Below are 18,194 nucleotides of genomic sequence, written 5' to 3'. Positions count from 1 at the left end.
CACATCCCACTAATTTTTGTATTTTTAGTACAGACAGGTTTTCACCATGTTGGCCAGGCTGGTCTCGAACTCCTGACCTCAGGTGATCCACCTGCCTTTGCCTCCCAAAGTGCTGGCATTACAGGCATGAGCCACTCCACCCAACTGACATTGGTATTTTGATAGGGATTGCCTTCAATCTGTAGATTGCTTTGGGTAGTGTATTAGGCTATTCTTGCACTGCTCTAAAGAAATACCTCAGGCTGGGTAATTTACAAAGAACAGAGGTTTAATTGGCTCACAGTTCTGCAGGCTGTACAGGAAGCATGATGCTGGCACCTGCTTGGCCTCTGGCGAGGCCTCATGACGTAAGGCAAAGCAGGAGCAAGGACATCACTTGGCAAGAGCAGGAGCAAGAGAGAGAGTGGAGAGATGTCACACATTTTTAAACAACCAGATCTCACATGAACTTGCTCATCATCAAGGGGATGGTGCTAAGCCATTCAGGAGGGACCCACCCCCATGATCCAGTCCCCTCCCACCAGGCCCCACTTCCAACAATGGCGATTGCATTTCAACATGAGATTTGGAGGAGACAAACAACCCATATCAGGATGTATGGTCATTTTGACAAAACCGATTCTTCCAATCAACGAGTATGGGATGTTTTTCCATTTGTCTGTGTCATCTACAATTTCTTACATCAGGGCTTTGTAGTTCTTATAGAGATCTGTCACCTCCTTGGTTAAATACATTTCTAGGTGGATTTTTTCTTTTTTTGAAGATAGCTTTCTTGATTTGGTTTTCAGTTGGATCATTATTGGTGTATGGAAATGCTCCTCATTTTTGTACATTGATTTTGTATTGACACTTTACTGGATTATTTGTCAAATTTAAGAGGTTTTTGGTGGCATCTTTAGGTTTTTCTAAAAATAAGAGAGATCATGTCATCAGGGAATAGGGTATTTTGACTTTTCCAATTTGGATGCTTCCATCAAGTCTCATTAATTTAAGAAATACAGCCAGGCACAATGGCTCATGCCTGTAATCTCGACATTTTGGGAGGCCCAGGTGGGAGGACCATCTGAGGCCAAGACTTTGCAACCAGCCTGAGCAATACAGTGAGATGCTAACTCTAAAAATAAAAATAAAAAATTAGGCTAGCCTGAGCCAGGCTCAGATGTTTTTTCAGCATTTCTTGGCAACAAATAATTTTTAATTAAGGTGTATACATTGCTTTTTTACAATGTCATTGCACACTTGACGACTACAGTATATTGTAAACATAACTTTATATGCACTGTGAAACTAAAAAAAGAAAAACAAAAGAAATACATTTTGTAAGGCTATAACTACCATAAACAGTGATCAGATTCTTCTGATAGATCTGAGCAAAGTAAATTGAAAACCTCCTGGAAAGGATTCATCATTCTAGATGCCATTAAGAAAACTGATGATTTAGGCCGGGTGCGGTGGCTCAAGCCTGTAATCCCAGCACTTTGGGAGGCCGAGGCGGGCGGATCACAAGGTCAGGAGATCGAGACCATCCTGGCTAACATGGTGAAACCCCGTCTCTACTAAAGAAAAAAAAAATACAAAAAACTAGCCGGGCGAGGTGACAGACGCCTGTAGTCCCAGCTACTCCGGAGGCTGAGGCAGGAGAATGGCGTAAACCCGGGAGGCGGAGCTTGCAGTGAGCTGAGATCCGGCCACTGCACTCCAGCCCGGGTGACAGAGCGAGACTCCGTCTCAAAAAAAAAAAAAAAAAAGAAAACTGATGATTCATGGGAGGACATCAAAATACCAACATTAACAGGAATGTGGAAGAAGCTGATTCCAGCCCTCATGGATGACTTTGAGGGGTTCAAGACTTCAGTGGAGGAACTAACTGCAGATGTGATAGAAACAGCAAGAGAACTACAATTAGAAGTGGAGCTAAAACTTGAATGGATGAAAAGCTGCTTCTTATGGATGAGGAAACGAAGTGGCTTTTTTTTTTTTTTTTTTTTGAGACAGGGTCTTGCTCTGTTGCACAGGCTGGTGTGCAGTGTCACAGCTCACTGCACCCCAGACCTCCCCGACTCCAGCAATCCTGCTGCTTCAGCTTCCCAAATCACCACACCCGGCCAACCTTTGTATTTTTTTTTAATGAGATTTTGCCATGTTGCCGACGCTGTTCTTGAATTCCTTGGTGCAAGCAATCCTCCTGCTTCAGCCTCCCAAACTGCTGGGATTATAAGTGTGATCCCGTTACACCTGGACAGAAAGTGGCTTCTTGAGACGGAATCTACTCCTAGTGAAGATGACGTGAATATTATTGAAGTGGCAACAAAGGACTCAGAATATTACAAAAACTTAGTTGATAAAGCAATGATAAGCAACTTAGATGATAGTTGATAAGCAATTAGTGGATAAAGGGTTTGAAACGACTGACTCCAATTTTGAAAAATGTACTATGGTGAGCAAAATGTTATCAAATAGTATCACATGCTAAAGTGAAATCTTTCATGAAAGGAAGAGTCCATCGATGCGGCAAACTTCACTAATGTCTTATTTTAAGAAATTGCCTCAGCCATCCCAAACTTCACCAACCAACCCTTATCAACCACCCTTACTCGTCAGCAGCCATCAACATGGAGGCAAGACCCTCCACCAGCAAAAAGATTACAACTCTCTAAAGGCTCAAATGTTCTTTAGCAATTTTTAGCAATAAATAATTTTTAAATTAAGGTATATACATTTTTTAGACATAATGCCATTGCACACAATAGACTACAATATATTGCAAACATAACTTTATATCCACTGTGAAACTAAAAAATTTATGTGACTCACTTATTTCGCTTTATTGTAGTGGTCTAGAACCAAAGCCACAATCTCTAAGGTATGTCTGTACATGTATTTATAGATAAAGCAAATATGGCAAGATACCAACAAACGTTTTATCTACAGGATCATGATACAAGTGGTTTACTACTACCAGATTTTCTGCATACTCGAAATTGTCTGATAATAAAAAGTGGGAGGTGGGGGGAAATAGCTCCAATTCTATAGGGAAAGAGAAAATCAACCTGAAACCAACGCTGTAAGAAATGCAGAGTATCAAACATGACTTTATTTTAATACAGCACCTATTAGTTTACCCCTTTGGTACCAATAAAGTAAATGAGAAACAAAAGCTCCACCTAAAACATTGCTTAAAAGATTCAATCTCTAATGCAATCCAATTATTTAAGATATGTCTTTAACAGCTAGTTTCTCAAAACAGGCACATGGATAACCATTCTATAATGATACCAGATACAACATAATTCAATAAGATTCAACATGTTTATATTTTAACCAAACAACAAATCAATCTGTAAACCATTCACGTTAACTTTGTAATTTCACCTTTTCTCCACAGAGATTGCAAGATCACAAATTTTCTTCAACTTGATAATATACTAGGAAAATTACAGACTAGTATAATTGGGCATCAATAGATTTGTTAAACATTTGCAATTATGCACAAAGCTACAATTACTCAAGGAAATGTATCGACTTTTTTTCAGTACAGAGCTCTGGCTCCTTATTTTTTCCTCTCACCATAGTTTAAAAAAATACAAAACTCATGCTAAAATGAGAATTTTCAGTTAGCTTATAAACACTGATTAGTAGCACTCCATACAAATGAAAAAAGAATCACACCATCAAACTTTCTACGATATTAAAATTTCACATCAAACTAAAAAACATTGCATAAGACAACTAACAAATCACTAAATTGCCACATAATCCAGCAACAAATTTTGCAACAAGGAAATCTCAAGCAAATAACCCAACTGTGAGTTCCCTTTGGGCATCAAGGTCAAACTACAAAAGTAAATTTGTAACTTTTCAAGATCAATGCTGTTTTACCAAATGTATTTCTTTTTTGTAAGAGAGTAATTTTTTCTGTCCAGTACTAGTACGCAAAAAGTAAAGGTATATGAAGCCATCCTTTAAATTTTTTTTTTTTTAAGCCAAGAAAATGGTTTGGCAAAAGACATCGAAGATCTTACTTAAGGAAAACTAAACTGTGTCTATGTGTTTAGAATTTGTCCCATTAAAGAAACTGCCCAGTTAGTCTCATTTTCTCAACGTATTTATTTTTGCAAGAAATACTGTCTTACAAAAAGGCATCTGCATATTCGAACCAAGCCTTCCTGGATTACCAGCTTCATGACCTTGGACAAATGCCTTAATCTCTCTGGGCCTCAAGTTTTCATCTGTAAAATGGGGCGATATACCCACTTCACTGGGCTGGGAAGAGGAAGAGAAGTAAGACATGACAACTGCCGGGCGCAGACTAAGGGCACCGTAAATGCTACCTAAATATTCCGTGAAAAGGGGGAAACAACATTACATCAAAAGATTACCACACTGTGACAGTGCAAAGACAAGCACTTTTTCGTTCACTGCATGTACCATTTCTGCTTCATCGCAAGACCAGCTGCAACCTTCCTTCTAAAATCTCTGCAGGGTACGTGTCTGACAGCGAACAGCCCAGCAGCCTACTTCGCGCTGACCTGGGCTTCAGCACTGGATGCAGGGGGCCCAAGGTCCGCCCTCCCTCAGTTAGGCAATCACCCAGCGAAATCTCCGCCCCTGGAGCGGCGCTTAGGCCGCCGCCAGCCCCCTCCCGGCGCCCAGCCCGCGGCCCCCAACACACACGCGCGCGCACACACAAACACACACACACACACACAAGCGCAGACGCGCGCGCACGCACACACGCACGTACCGGCAGCTCCGCAGGGACGTAGAGAGCCGCAGGCCCAAGGAGGGGCCGCCCCCGCCGAGCCCGCCCCTCCGCCCCAGCGCGGCCTGTCACCGCGGCCCCCGGTCGGGGGCGGCCGCGGGGCCCCCGGGGGCCGGAGGGGCGCGCGAGGAGTCGGGCGCGGGCCTCGGGGCCAGGCCCGTCCCTCTTTCACATGAAGCCTGGGCCGGGCGGGGTGGCGGGCGCGTCAATCCTCGCGGCCGGCCGGGTCCTCCTGGCGCTCCTCGGTGCTTCTCGCCGCTGCAACCCCGAGGCCCGCGGGGAGTCGGGCAGGAAAGGGGGAAGCCGCGGGCCCGCGTCGCCAGAGACCGGAGAAGAGGCGGGAGTGGCGACTCCGCGGACAAGGGAGCCGAGCTTCCTGGTCGTAGTCTTCGTCGGCGCCGCGGGCCGTGCAATCCCCGAACGCTGCGCCCAACGGCCGCGGCACCCTCGTCAGGCGCCGCCGCTGAGGGCAGGCAGCCCGGCCGCCACTACACACGGACTCGTGACGTCGGGCGTAGCGCGGCGCACGTCACGGCCGCTCGCTCGTGCGCGCGCACCCCTCCGCCCGCCGGTAGCGGAACCCGTCGCGGGCGCGCGCCCGGCTCTGGGGAGTGGGTCGGCGCCTGCGCAGAGGCCCGCCACGCCCACACACACGCCCGGCCCCCACCGGCCTGACGGCGCGGGGATTCCCAGTCCTGGCTCCGCCCCGGCCTCGGCCCCGCCCCATGGCCTCGGGCAGCCTGCGCTGTTCAGTGTGCGCGGCGCATACGCACCTGGGTTGTCTCGATCCCAGACATCCGAGTAGATCCCGTGAAAGATCTCCCACGTGGGTTGCGGACGGGGCCCAAGGGTAGCAGAGCTAGCAGAGGCAGTGACGGACTGAGTCTGTGGCAGGTCGTTTGCAAAGAGAAAAGCCATCTGCCTCTTAATTTATGGTTCAAGTTTCAGAATTTTATTCCCAAGGGACTTTAGAAATTACTTCAGGCTTGCCACCTAACCTTAAACCACCCCCTTGGAGACCGGCTAAGTGTTATTTGTGTTTTCTGTTTAGTTTTTATCACCATCGATACGTGGTTGTAACAATGGTTGTGTACATTGGTTGGCCCAGCAAGTATTACTTCTCCAGCTTAACAGATGTGGAAACTTCAGCCCAGAGACATGAGTTGACACCCCACCCCCAAAGCTAGAGTCTAAAACCCTTTCCTTCGCTCCTCATCGCCCGCAGGATAAAATGCAAATTAATCAGACTAGCGGTGAGGCCCTCCGTGGTGTGCCTAACCTGCATCCCGAGGTTTTCACCCTACTTTGATCCAGAAAGCATCTTTCCGCCCCCTCTTCTCCCTTCCTTAAATACCCCTTACAACTTCCTGTACCATTCCTCCCTGTTTAGCTTCTACTTGGTTTCTTGGTATATGCTGGATCCACCCCTTTCATGCATATTCCAGACCATATTTCCACTGCAGCATTTGAGATGAGAGAGATGGGAATGGGACTCACCGACCCAGAGGTAAGGAGCTATCCCAACTTGGGTTGAGGGTCAAGGGAGCTGGCACTTGTGCGGCAGAGACTGAGGGAGAAACTGTTGTGCAGTGTCAAACTATCTCTGGGTTTCCTCCAGGAATCTTTATTACAGATTCATTAACAGAGGTGTCAAAGGCACAGGAACAAGGATGTGCACCTCAGAAACACAGAGCTCAGTGGAAAATCAGTTTGCTTCTATTTGTTTAAAAAATGGAGGACTTTTATGCATAAATCTAAGACCTTCTTGAATCTAACATTCAAAGATCTGTATGCCACAGAAAGGAGGGTCTTGGAATGCCTGAGGATAGTATTTAAATCTGAAACATCGATATTGTTCGCCACAGTTATAGGGTCACCACAAACCAAGCATTCAATAAAAACGTGTTTGTTTACTAAGTAATCCAGAGATAAATTTTTTCCCCTCATAGTTCTGCTCATTTCTCCACTTCCTTCCCTCATTTACCACCCCTGGGGACTTCATTCACCTCTGGGTTCCTCAGAAACATCCCATGCGTATAGTTATAATACCTATTCTTTCTTTTTTGCCATTCTCTTTTATATTGGTGACTTTTCCTCTTGCTTAGATGTTAAATCTCTGACATCTTTGGTTATTTTAGTATATATGATTACAAATTAGTGATCTTGGGATTTTTTTCTTGATGAAACCATCATTCAATGAATATTTTTTCACCTTCCTACTCTGTACCTGAGATTACAGTGATAAAATTATATAGTCCCCACTGCCCAGGAACTCAGAATCCTGTGAGGAAGGCAGACAGGTAAATGGAAAATGATAACACACTGTGACCTGCATCATGGGAGGGATGTGTATCAGGTGCCACAGTGGCAAGAGGAAGATGTCACAGGTGTGCCTGGGGAAGTGAGAGATGACTTCAGAGAGGAGATGTGGCGTGTTCCTTTTCTGTTGCTGCATAACAACAAACCGCCACAGACTTAGTGACTTAAAACAGTGTCAGTTTATTAGCTCCCAGTTATATGGATCAGAAGTTTGCACAGGGGCAAGGTTGAGTTCTCTACTCAGGGTATATTGCAAGGCTGAAATCAAGGTATCAGCTGGGCTGACTTCTTGCAAAGATCTTCCAAGCTCATTCTTCTTTTAGGCACAATTCAGTTTCCTGTGGTTGTAGGATTGACATCCCCATTTCCTGAGCCTGCCTACAGTTCCGGAGGTCACCTGCATTCCTTCCATCCTTCCACATAACCCCTTCCATCCTGAAAGCCAGCGACAGAGACCTTCTTGCGTGCCAAACATCCTCCTACATCAGATCTCTGTCTAACTTCCTCTTTTGCTCCCAGCCAGAGAAAACGCTCTGCTTTTATTTTAATTTTATTTTATTTTATTTTATTTTTGAGATGGAGTCTCACTCTGTCGCCCAGGCTGGAGTGCAGTGGTGCAATCTCGGCTCACTGCAATCTCCATCTCCCGGGTTCAAGAAATTCTCCTGCCTCAGCCTCCTGAGTAGCTGGGATTACAGGCGTGCGCCACCACGCCGGCTAAGTTTTGTATTTTTAGTAGAGATGAGTTTTCACCATGTCGGTCAGGCTGGTCTCGAACCCCTGACCTCGTGATCCGCCCACCTTGGCCTCCCAAAGTGCTGGGATTACAGGCGTGAGCCACCGCGCCCAGCTTTGAAAGAGTGCATGTGATTAGATCAGGCACACTGACAATCTGTTCTTAACATCAACATTGTCACATAACATAACCTGATCATAGGTGTATAATTCGTTATATTCACAGTACTGAGGGTTATGCAGGCTATGTACACCAGCCGTCACGGATCTGCAGGGACATCTTAGAATCTTGCTGGCCACATATCGTGCCATGGCTGGCAACTGAAACTTGAATGGGGGTAGTTAATTGCTGGAAGAAATAAGGATGGAGGAGTCTGCATTCCAGGCAGAGGGAATCCTGTGTGTCCAAGCTTGGAATTATGAGGGAACATGCCCTGCCTAGGAATGGCAAGAGTTGCTGGCCACTGGGTTTTGGGAGAAATGCAGGCAGGGGTGAAGCTAGAGAAGGAAGAGAGCTGCCAGGAGATTGGGAAGGAAGGATAGTAGAGCGGGCCAAACTGCTAGGAAGGGAGATAAAGGTCTAAAGGTCTGAACCACAGCTGTGGCCGTGAAAATGATATGAGTACTGTTCGTTGGGATGCGTTCAACTGCAATGAACAAGACACCTGGCCCAAAACAGCTTAAACCGTGAGATTAATTTTATCACATAACAAAAATCCAGTAGAGGGGTCCAAGGTTGGTTAGGGCTGTGAACAGGCATATTGAGAATCAAAAGATGGCCATCTCAGCTCCAAACATCATGACTTCCTACACAGAAAAGAAGGGGGAACTGTCCCTCTGTTTCTTTCCTTCACTCTTTTTTAAAATAAATGTTTTGTTTTAGAATGTTGACGAAAGAGTCAAACTCTGTAATTGAAGAGATTTGTTCTGAGCCAAGTATGAGTGACCATGGCCTGTGATACAGCCCTCAGGAGATCCTGAGAACATGTGCCCAAGATAGCCAGATTACAGCTTGGTTTTATACATTTTAGGGAGACATAAAGCAGCAAGCAATACATGTAAGGTGTACATTGGTTCAGAAAGTCAGGACAACTGGAAGTGGGGACTTCCAAGTCATAGATGGATTCACAGATTTTCTGATTGGCAATTGGTTGAAAGAGTTACTATCAATAGAAGATAATGTCTGGGTTATGGTAAGGGGTTGTGGAGACTGAGGTTTTGTCATGTGGATGAAGCCTCCCGATAGCAGGCTTCAGAAAGAATAGATCGTATGTGTTTCTTATCGGACTTAAAGAGTCTGTTCTATCAGGAATTCCAAAAGGGAAGAGGGTAGAATGAGGCATGTCCGGCCACCCCTTTCCATCACAGCCTGAACTAGTTTTTTCAGGTTAACATTGGACTGCCCTTGGCCAAGAGGAAGGGTCTATTCAGGTGGTTGGGGGGCCTTAGAATTTTATTTTTTGTTTACAAGAACAGTTTTAGATTTAAAGAAAAAGTGAGACGATAGTACAGAGACTTCTGTACCCACATTCAGCGTTCATATTCTCCTATTGATATGGTTTGACTTTGTATCATCACCCAAATCTCATGTCAAATTGTAATTCCCAGTGTTGGAGGAGGGGCCTTGGTGGAGGTGATTGCCTCATGGGGTGGATTTCCCCCTTGCTCTTCTTGTGATAGCAAGTGAATTCTCACAAGATGTGGTTGTTTAAAAGTGTGTAGCCCTTCCCCCTTTGATGTTTCTCTTCTGCTCTGCCACGGTAGGATGTGCCTGCTTCCCCTTTACTTTCCACCATGATTTAAGTGTCCTGAGGCCTCCCAGCCTTGCTTTCTGTATAGCCTGTGTAACTGGGAGTCAATTAAACCTCTCTTCTTCATAAATTACCCAGTCTCAGGTAGTTCTTCATAGCAGTGTGAGAACAGACTAATACACCGCTTATTGTGAACTTGTATTAGTATAGTACATTTGTCATAACTAGTGAACCAATATTGACGCATTATCATTAACTGAAGTCCATACTTTATTTAGATGTCCTCAGTTTTCTCCTAATGCCCTTTTTCTGTTCCAGGATCTCATCCAGGAGACCACACTATGCTTAGTCATCATGTCTCCTTAGGCTTCTCTTGGCTGTGAGTTCCCCTTGTTTTTGATGGCCTTAACAGTGCTGAGGAGTACTGGTTAGGCGTTTGGTAGAATAGTCTTCAATTGTGAATCATCTAATGTTTTTCTTATGATGACACTGAGGTTATGAGTTCTGGGGAAGGAGACCACTGAAGTAAAGTGCCATCTTTATCACATCCTATCAAAGGGAGTCCATTGTCTTAGTCCATTTTGTGCCACTATAACAAAATACCACAGACTGGGTAATGTGTAATGAACAGAAATGTATTTCTCACAGTTCTGAAGCCTGGGAAGTCCAAGATCGAGGGACCGATGTCTGGCAAGAACCTTCTTGCTGTGTCATCCTGCGGGGGAAGGGCAAAGAAAAGATGAGAGAAAGAGGAAGAAGGGTCAAACTCATCCTGTTATAAGGTACCCATTCCCTAGATAATGACATTAATCCATTCATGAGGGCTCTGCCCTCATAACTTAATCATAACTTCAATACCTCTTAAAGGTCCCACCTTCTAACACTGTTGCATTGGGGATCAACTTTCCAAAACATGACCTTTGGGGGACATATTCAAACCATAGCAGGTATGTACTGTCAGTATGATTTATGACTTGGTGTTGAGCTTGATCACCTGCCTGATATAGTGTTTGTCAGGTTTCTTCCCCGTAAAGCCACTCTCTATTTACCTCTTTCCATACCATACTCTTTGCAAGGAAGTCACTATGCCCAGCCCACACCTAAGGAGTGGGGAGCTATGCTCCACCTCCTTGAGTTCAAAGTATCTGCACAAATTACTAGAAATTCTTCTGCATGTGAGATTTGTCTCTTCTCCTCTGTTTACTTATTATGTAATCTTTTATTTATATTAATATAGACTTGTGGGTATATATTTTATGCTCTGGGTTATAATCTAATACTAACATTACTTATTTTGTTGCTCTAATTATTCTGGGTTTGGCCATTGGGAGCACTTTGATTTGTCTCCTGTGTCCCTTCGATACACCTCATTATGTTTTTTTTGTGTGTGTGTTTTTGTTTGTTTGTTCATTTGTTTTTTTACTTTTCAGCACTTCTTTGCTTTCTGGCACTGCCAGCACTCCAAGATCATCTTGAATATTTCCTGTCCCAGTCTAAAATCAGCCATTTTTCCAAAGGGCCTTGGTTTCTTTTGTTGCAGAATGGTGTTAGAGACCAATATCTGGTGCTGGGTGTGCAAAGGATTCTCTTTTCATTATGGATAGTATTTCCCATCAGCCTCCCAGCAGACTACTCATTTTGTTTTTGCAGCAATGTCTGCTAACTGTGCCCCCAAGTTTATTCTCCTCTTCCCATTGTAATCAAATTTTATCTGAGCATATAGGACTCCTATAATAAAGAGTTCATTCCCTAGCTCCCTTGCAACTAAATGTGACCAGGTGACTAAGTACAGGCAAAAGGGAAGTCAACTGAAGTGTGTCCATCCAGAGACCTTCATTGAGAGTCCCTTTCTTAAGAGACTACTGCTTTTACGTCTTTCCTTGTCCCTTCCTCCCGCACTGGAGTACTTGCAGGCCATCTTGGAGAGTCAGGACATGGGGCCATACACAGGAATGGTGGCTCTGGGAGCAGAATCCCCTCCCTAATCTGGACCACAGGGCTGTGTACTTTCTCATGGGAGGTGTAAATGACTGTCCCAGTAGCTGAGCCGACTGCTAATAGTATTTTGTTGGCTGAGAATTGGGTCACATGGCTATGACATAGAAGTCAGGATCACCATGATGGGTTCAGCCCACCCGAGGTCCACCTGGGGCTGGGCACACTGCCTGGCTATATCTAAGCAGAAGCCGGGTTAGGTTACAAGGGAGCTGAGAGATGGATGGTTGTTGCCTAGCAGCCAACTGTGTTGGCCCTGAGAAGCTCGTGGAGAGGCAAGACTTGGGGGACCAGAGTGGATTGTAGGGCCTACCCCATATGTAAATGATCTTCCAAAAATCTATTATGATTATCCCCAGGGCCACTTCACTGTTACAAGAAGCAGAACATTAGTAAATCTGATTTTTAAAAGTTCACAGTGCTGCCACAGCCAAACAAAAGTTATTTCTGGGATTTCTGCGTGTGGAATGCCCACAAAATTTTCTAAGTGTGGAAAGAGGCAATGTGACAAGGTTTCTAACAGACAGTTGTCTTGAATTCTCTGTAATCTTGATCAGCTCTAATTCTTTTATCCATCAGTTGCTAGTACATTAACTTCTTACTTTAACATTATGTTTGTTGTATATTTTCCATTGGTATATATATTTATAATAGAAAATATGGAAAACACAAGAAAAAGAAAAAACTCATTCCTTCTATAGTTCTCTTTCTATTCAGTTTTTCTCTATTCATAAATCTTTCTTGTGCTGGTATTTTTTTATTTTTAGATACATTTTAAAATAGTTCTTAGGTATGAATAGTTGTGATCTGTCCTATACATGCAATTTTGTATCTTACTGTTTTCACTTAACATGGCATAAGTAGTTTCTTTCTTCTTCTTCTTTTTTTTTTTTTTTTTTTTGAGACAGGGTGTCACTTTGTCACCCAGCCTGGAGTACAATAGCATCATCTCAGCTCACTGCAACCTTCGCCTCCCAGGTTCAAATGATTCTGTCACCTTAGCCTCCCAGGTAGCTGGGATTACAGGCGTGTGCCACCATGCCTGGCTAATTTTTGTGGGTTTTGTTGTTGTTGTTGTTTGAGACAGAGTCTCGCTCTGTCACCTAGACTGGAGTGCAATGGTGTGATCTCAGCTCACTGCAACCTCCACCTCCCAGGTTCAAGCAATTTTCCTGCCTCAGCCTCCTGAGTAGCTGAGACTACAGGTACATGCCACCACGCCCAACTGATTTTTTTTTTGTATTTTAGTAGAGATGGGGTTTCACCATGTTGGCCAGGCTGGTCTCAAACTCCGGACCTCAAGTGATCCACCCGCCTCAGCCTCCCAGAGTGCTGGGATTACAGGCGTGGGCCACCGCACCCAGCTAACATAAGTAGTTTCACTTATTTTCTCTTATACTTACAAACATAATTTTCAGTATCTGGAAGTATATTTAAAAATTTAACTTTATTCTAGTTTTTTTAATGAAAGATGTTCATGCAACGGACATAGTGCTCTTGGTAACTTCTTGGCTGCTGGAAAACGCAATGGCGAGAGAGTGGTTTTTGCCCTTAGTGCTTGAGGTAGAGTGAGCGAGCCCACCGGAGTACCTGTGCTAACTTCAACTCTGAGACGTGAAACTCACACACTTGCCACGGAATGGCTGTCCCTTTCTTGTTCCTTTAGCACTTGTCACAGCTTAACCTAATTTTGCTCACTTTACCAATACAATGCAAAGGAATGTTATGGATTGCTGTTGGGGGAGAGCTTCCATTTAAGAGAAGGACCCAGCGGTCCTTCAATCAAATGAGCTATCTGAGTTAGTGCATTCTGAGTTATTATAGTAGAAGATAGGCTTTTAAAACATCAGATTTCTCAGGCAACAAAAACAAAAATAGACAAATGGAACTTAGTAAAACTAAAAAGCTTTTGCACAGCAAAGGAAACAACTGAATGAACAGACAACCTGTTGAATGGGAAAAAATATTTGCAAACTATTCATCCAACAAGGGGCTAATATCCAGAATATACAAGGAAACAATTCAATAGCAGAAAAATGAATAATCCCATTAAAAAGTGGGCAAGAAACGTAAATAAATAGACATTTCTCATAAGGAGACATGTAAATAAATGGCCAATGGTATAGAAAAAAAAATGCTCAGCATCACTAATCATCCGGAAAAATGCATCAAAACCACATGAGTTCTGTCTCAAAACAAGTCCATTTAAAAACAATGTTTAAATACAGTGAAATATCATCTTACCTATTATCATGTCTCTTGTTAAAATGTCAAAAAATAACATGCTGGCCAGGATGTGGGGAAAAGGAAACTCTTTTTTTCTTTTCTTTTTTTTTTTTTTTTTCAGATGGAGTCTCGCTCTGTTGCCAGGCTGGAGTGCAGTGGTGCAATCTCGGCTCACTGCAACCTCTGACTCCCTAGTTCAAGCGATGCTCCTGCCTCAGCCTCCCGAGTAGCTGGGATTACAGGCACACTGCAATCCCACACCCAGCTAATTTTTGTAATTTTAGTAGAGATGGGGTTTCACCATGTTGGCCAGGATGGTCTCAATCTCCTGACCTCGTGATCCACCCGCCTCAGACTCCCAAAGTGCTGGGATTACAGGCGTGAGCCACTGTGCCCAGCCGGAAAAGGAAACTCTTATACACTGTTGGTAGGAATGTAAATTAGTATAGTCACTACGGAAAACAGTATGGAGATTTCTCAAAAGACTCAAAATACGACTACTATATGATCCAGCAATCTCACTACTATAATCTCACTACCGGGTATCTATCCAAAATAAAGGAAATCAGTATATCAAAGGGATAGCTGCATTCCCATGTTTATTGCAGCACTATTCACAATAGCCAAGATATGAGATCACCCAAGTGTTCATCAACAGTTGAATGAGTAAAGAAAATGTGGTATATATACACAATGCAATACTATGAAGCCACTGAAAAGAATGAAATCTTGTTATTTGTAGCAACGTAGATGATCATTATGTTACGTGAAATACTCGAGGCACAGAAGGAAAAATATTATATGTTTTCATATGTGGAGCTAAAACATTTGATCACATAGAGGTAGAGAGTAGAATGATAGTTACCAGAGGCTGGGAAGGGTGAGCAGTGAGGAGGAGGAGGAAAGAAAGAGAGGTTGGTTAATGGGTACAAACATACAATTAAATAGAAGGAATAAGTCCTGGTGTTTGATAGCACAGTAGGGTGACTATAATTAACAATAATATATATTTTGGGAATGAAAGAATAAAAGATTTGAAAGCCACACAGAAACATAAATTGCTCAGGTAGATATCCTAAATACCTCTTGATTCCAAAATACACAAGCATGTATCAAATGCATCACACAAAATTCGATAAATATAAAAATAATTATTAGGCTGTTCAGCACAGTGGTTTGCCCAAGCACCAAAGGCACTGGGAGGCTGGAGGCGGTGGATTGTTGCCATAGAGCCGGAGATCAGTCTGGGGCAACATAAAACCCCTGTTCCCCTACAAAAAAAAAAAAAAGCTTGGGCCTGGGAGGAGGTTGCAGTGAGCTGTGATTGTGCCACTGTACTCCAGTCTGGGCACCAGTGACCAAAATAAAAAAATTGCCATTTGGCTTCTGACAATTCTTAAAAAATATACTCACATTGCTAACAGATAACCCATTTTTCAGAAGTTGGCTACTTTGCTGTGTTTCTACTTATGTTCTTCTACTCACTGCAGCATCCCCCCTTGGACAGTCTGATGGTCCACTCTTACTCCAGTGTCTTTAATTTTTTACAGCAAGAAGTTTGAGAATTGTCTGTTTCTTCCCTTCTCCTGTTTAATTATCTTATTGTTTTCCTGTAATTTTCTTTTTTTTTTTTTTTTTGAGACCGAGTCTCTGTCGCCTAGGCTGAGCACAGTGGCCGGATCTCAGCCTCAAAGCCTCCACCTCCGGTTTACACCATTCTCCTGCCTCCCAGCTCTCCCGAGTAGCTGGGACTACAGGCCTCGCCACTCCCCTGGCTAGTTTTTTGTATTTTTAGTAGAGATGGGGTTTCATCATGTTAGCCAGGCTGGTCTCGATATCCTGACCTCGAGATCCGCCCGTCTCGCCTCCCAAAGTGCTGGGACTACAGGCTTGAGCCACCGCGCCCAGCCGTTTTCCTGTAATTTTCAATTCACATATAAGGAAAAAGCGGCAGAGAAAGGTCAGGTGGCTGTCACCAGGCCCAAGGACACTAAATGGAGCAGCCAGAGAGGACCTCAGAGCCACCTGACAGGCTCTCCCTCACTCTGTTCCATGGTACCTCCCAAATGCCCATCCCAGAGCCCCTCCCCATTGCCTAATGCACCAGGGCACCACTCCCTGTCTTGCCAACTTCAGCTGCCCCTCCCAGCATCTAGGCCTCTGCCTCCAAGATCCGCCTTGCCATCCTTGACACCACAGGCTGCCTTCATCCAAGCCCTCCGAGCCCGTCTCTGGGCGGTTTGGAGGATGCTAAGCCCTCTCAGTGCACCATCCAGGGGGTCCACGTTGCAGAAATGAGTGAGGAGGTACTTATCTTCATCCTCACAGCTCAGCATACGCTTCGACCCAGTGCAATGTAGATTCTTCCCCAACTGCTTCCTGCAAGTCAAGTCACAAAGGTTGACTTTGGTTCTTCACCATAGGCTAGCCTGGCCGAAGCTCAGCTGCACAGAGTCCATCCTGAGAAGCATCAATGCCTCTGTGCCCTGGGCCCTCCAGACTGCCAAGGCTGCTCAGTTTGAGAGAGCAGGCTCCCTGTGGCCTCACATGCCGGCTGCCGGCTGGGCCAGGCAGCTCTGGCCGGGCTGCACTGTGAAGAACGTGAGAGTCAGCAGAGACCTGTGCCTGCTCTTCTCAGCCTCAGTGTCTGGAAGACGGAAAAAGGCATCCTGCTCCCGAGATTATGATGGAGGCTTGCAGGGTGACACACACGAAAGCCACTGGAGATATACAGCACTTGTTCCCACCCATTGCCCACAACAGGCCCAAGACTGCCTCAGCCCCGGTGGACCCCAGAGCCAGCAGGCCCTTCAGAATGCAGGGCGCCAGACACCATTGGAAGGCGTGGTTCTTTTCAGAGAACCGGACTCTGAGACTGTGGCCTCCCACTATGAGTCACCACCTCTGATTCCTGAAGTCCCCTCCAGGCATTGGCTGTCTCCCAAGCCAGCCAGCTGATCAGCCTTGAGGACAGCAGAGTGTCTGCCAGGAGAGATCTGTGAAGTTTCCCATCACCGCGGCAGTCCACCTTGTGGAGGCCCTGAGGCCACCCTTCTCCATGTGTCCCCCACGCTGTCCCTGACGTTCCCACCATCCTGGAAAACCAGCCTCCCTGGTCCTCTGTCATGGAAGTAACTCACAGCAAGGCAAAAAGAGCTGAAAGATTTATAAATGTGTAAAATTTACAAAAGTCTTTCTTTCTTTCTTTCTTTCTTTTTTTTTTTTTGAGGCAGAGTATCATTCTGATGCCCAGGCTGGAGTGCAGTGGCACAATTTTGGCTCACTGCCACCTCCACCTCCCAGGTTCAAGCGATTCTCCTGCCTCAGTCTCCCAAGTAGCTGGGATTACAGGTGCCTGCCACCACACCCGGCTAATTTTTGTATTTTTAGTAGCAACAGAGTTTTGCCATGTTGGCCAGGCTGGTCTCGAACTCCTGACCTCAGGTGATCTGCCTGCCTCGGCCTCCCAGAGTGCTGGGATTACAGGCATGAGTCACCCTGCCCAGCCTACAAAGGTGTTTCTGAGTAGAGAAACCACTGCCTGGTTGGACTGACTGCCCAGTTCCACCACTCTGTGAGCCCATGAGTGAGCTTGCTGCGCTTGTTATAGACATCCTACCGCCAGCAGCCTGATTTTGCTGAGTCCATAGCTTACAAGTTCAATCTCATGGCCCCGCCTTTCACCTCACTTGCTGCCTTAAAAACCTGCAGACTGAGGTGGCCTAGAAGCTGTGACATCCCAGTACCCAGAAGTTCATCTCACACCCTGATCTTGGTTTCTAAATGTCATTCTCTACTAAAAGGGACCAGGGCTGGTACAGGAGAAGAGCAAGATCTTGGAATATCTTATACCTGAGAGTAAGGAAGTGCTCAGAGAATCACAGGAGCATGTTAAAAGGACATAGAAGTCAGTTTAATGAGGCTGCTTCTGGCCAAAGTTGGAACACATCAAACATTAAAACAATGATGGTAATGGATTAGATTCCGTAGAATAAAATCCTTGAGGAAATAGTGATGTAAACGTAACTGAGGAAGAAGGAAAAGCTCTCCCTGACAGAATAATACAGCTAGCAAATGGGAAAGGAATGGAGTTAGGAATTCATGGTGGGTATTCAGACTAGCGGGTGAAAGCTTGATGAATCGGATTCTTAGTCTCAATGTCTCTCCTTTCAGTTTAGTAATTATAGTGGAGTAATCGTGACTTTCCAGTGGAGAAACCTGGCCAACACCACCTTCACAAAACTAACAAAATCCTTGCGGTCCTGCAGCTTAAGTTCCCAGAAGTCAGCTGCTGAAATGCCTTCAAAGAGTGACCTCTCAGCGTGCGGTGCTCACAACTCGGGCTCAGTGTCAGTCTGATTCTGCAAGCTACAAACCTGAATGCAGTGGAATTCAGCCCATATGTG

The 18,194-nt window shown here is 44.9% G+C and overlaps 2 protein-coding genes across 2 annotated transcripts in view; one reads left to right on the top strand and one right to left on the bottom strand.

Moving 5' to 3' along the window:
* MAP3K2 (mitogen-activated protein kinase kinase kinase 2) overlaps positions 1 to 5,269 on the bottom strand; it is an 89,768-nt gene extending 84,499 nt beyond the window's left edge. Inside the window, exon 1 of the mRNA XM_021923471.2 lies at positions 4,745 to 5,269. The gene's annotated coding sequence lies outside the window, so the exon portion shown is untranslated. The remainder of the gene's footprint in view (positions 1 to 4,744) is intronic.
* Positions 4,423 to 6,683, top strand: LOC116269131 (collagen alpha-1(I) chain-like). The gene is made up of 4 exons (XM_031651150.1): positions 4,423 to 4,562; positions 4,717 to 6,015; positions 6,153 to 6,269; positions 6,381 to 6,683. The coding sequence occupies exons 1-2, from the start codon at positions 4,423 to 4,425 to the stop codon at positions 5,435 to 5,437; spliced, it is 861 nt and encodes a 286-aa protein (XP_031507010.1). The 3' UTR covers positions 5,438 to 6,015; positions 6,153 to 6,269; positions 6,381 to 6,683.
* Positions 6,684 to 18,194: the final 11,511 nt, after the last annotated feature.

The sequence above is a fragment of the Papio anubis genome, chromosome 10, assembly GCF_008728515.1.
Source record: "Papio anubis isolate 15944 chromosome 10, Panubis1.0, whole genome shotgun sequence".
Classification (NCBI taxonomy): Eukaryota; Metazoa; Chordata; class Mammalia; order Primates; family Cercopithecidae; genus Papio; species Papio anubis.
This window is presented reverse-complemented; position numbering and strand designations above follow the sequence as displayed.

What these genes read in the sequence shown, in the direction of transcription:
- LOC116269131 (XM_031651150.1), top strand. Translation starts at nt 4,423, where the DNA reads ATGTACCATTTCTGCTTCATCGCAAGACCAGCTGCAACCTTCCTTCTA. An exon ending in CTGGATGCAGGGGGCCCAAG is followed by an intron (nt 4,563 to 4,716) that starts GTCCGCCCTCCC and finishes ACACAAGCGCAG; the next exon opens with ACGCGCGCGCACGCACACAC.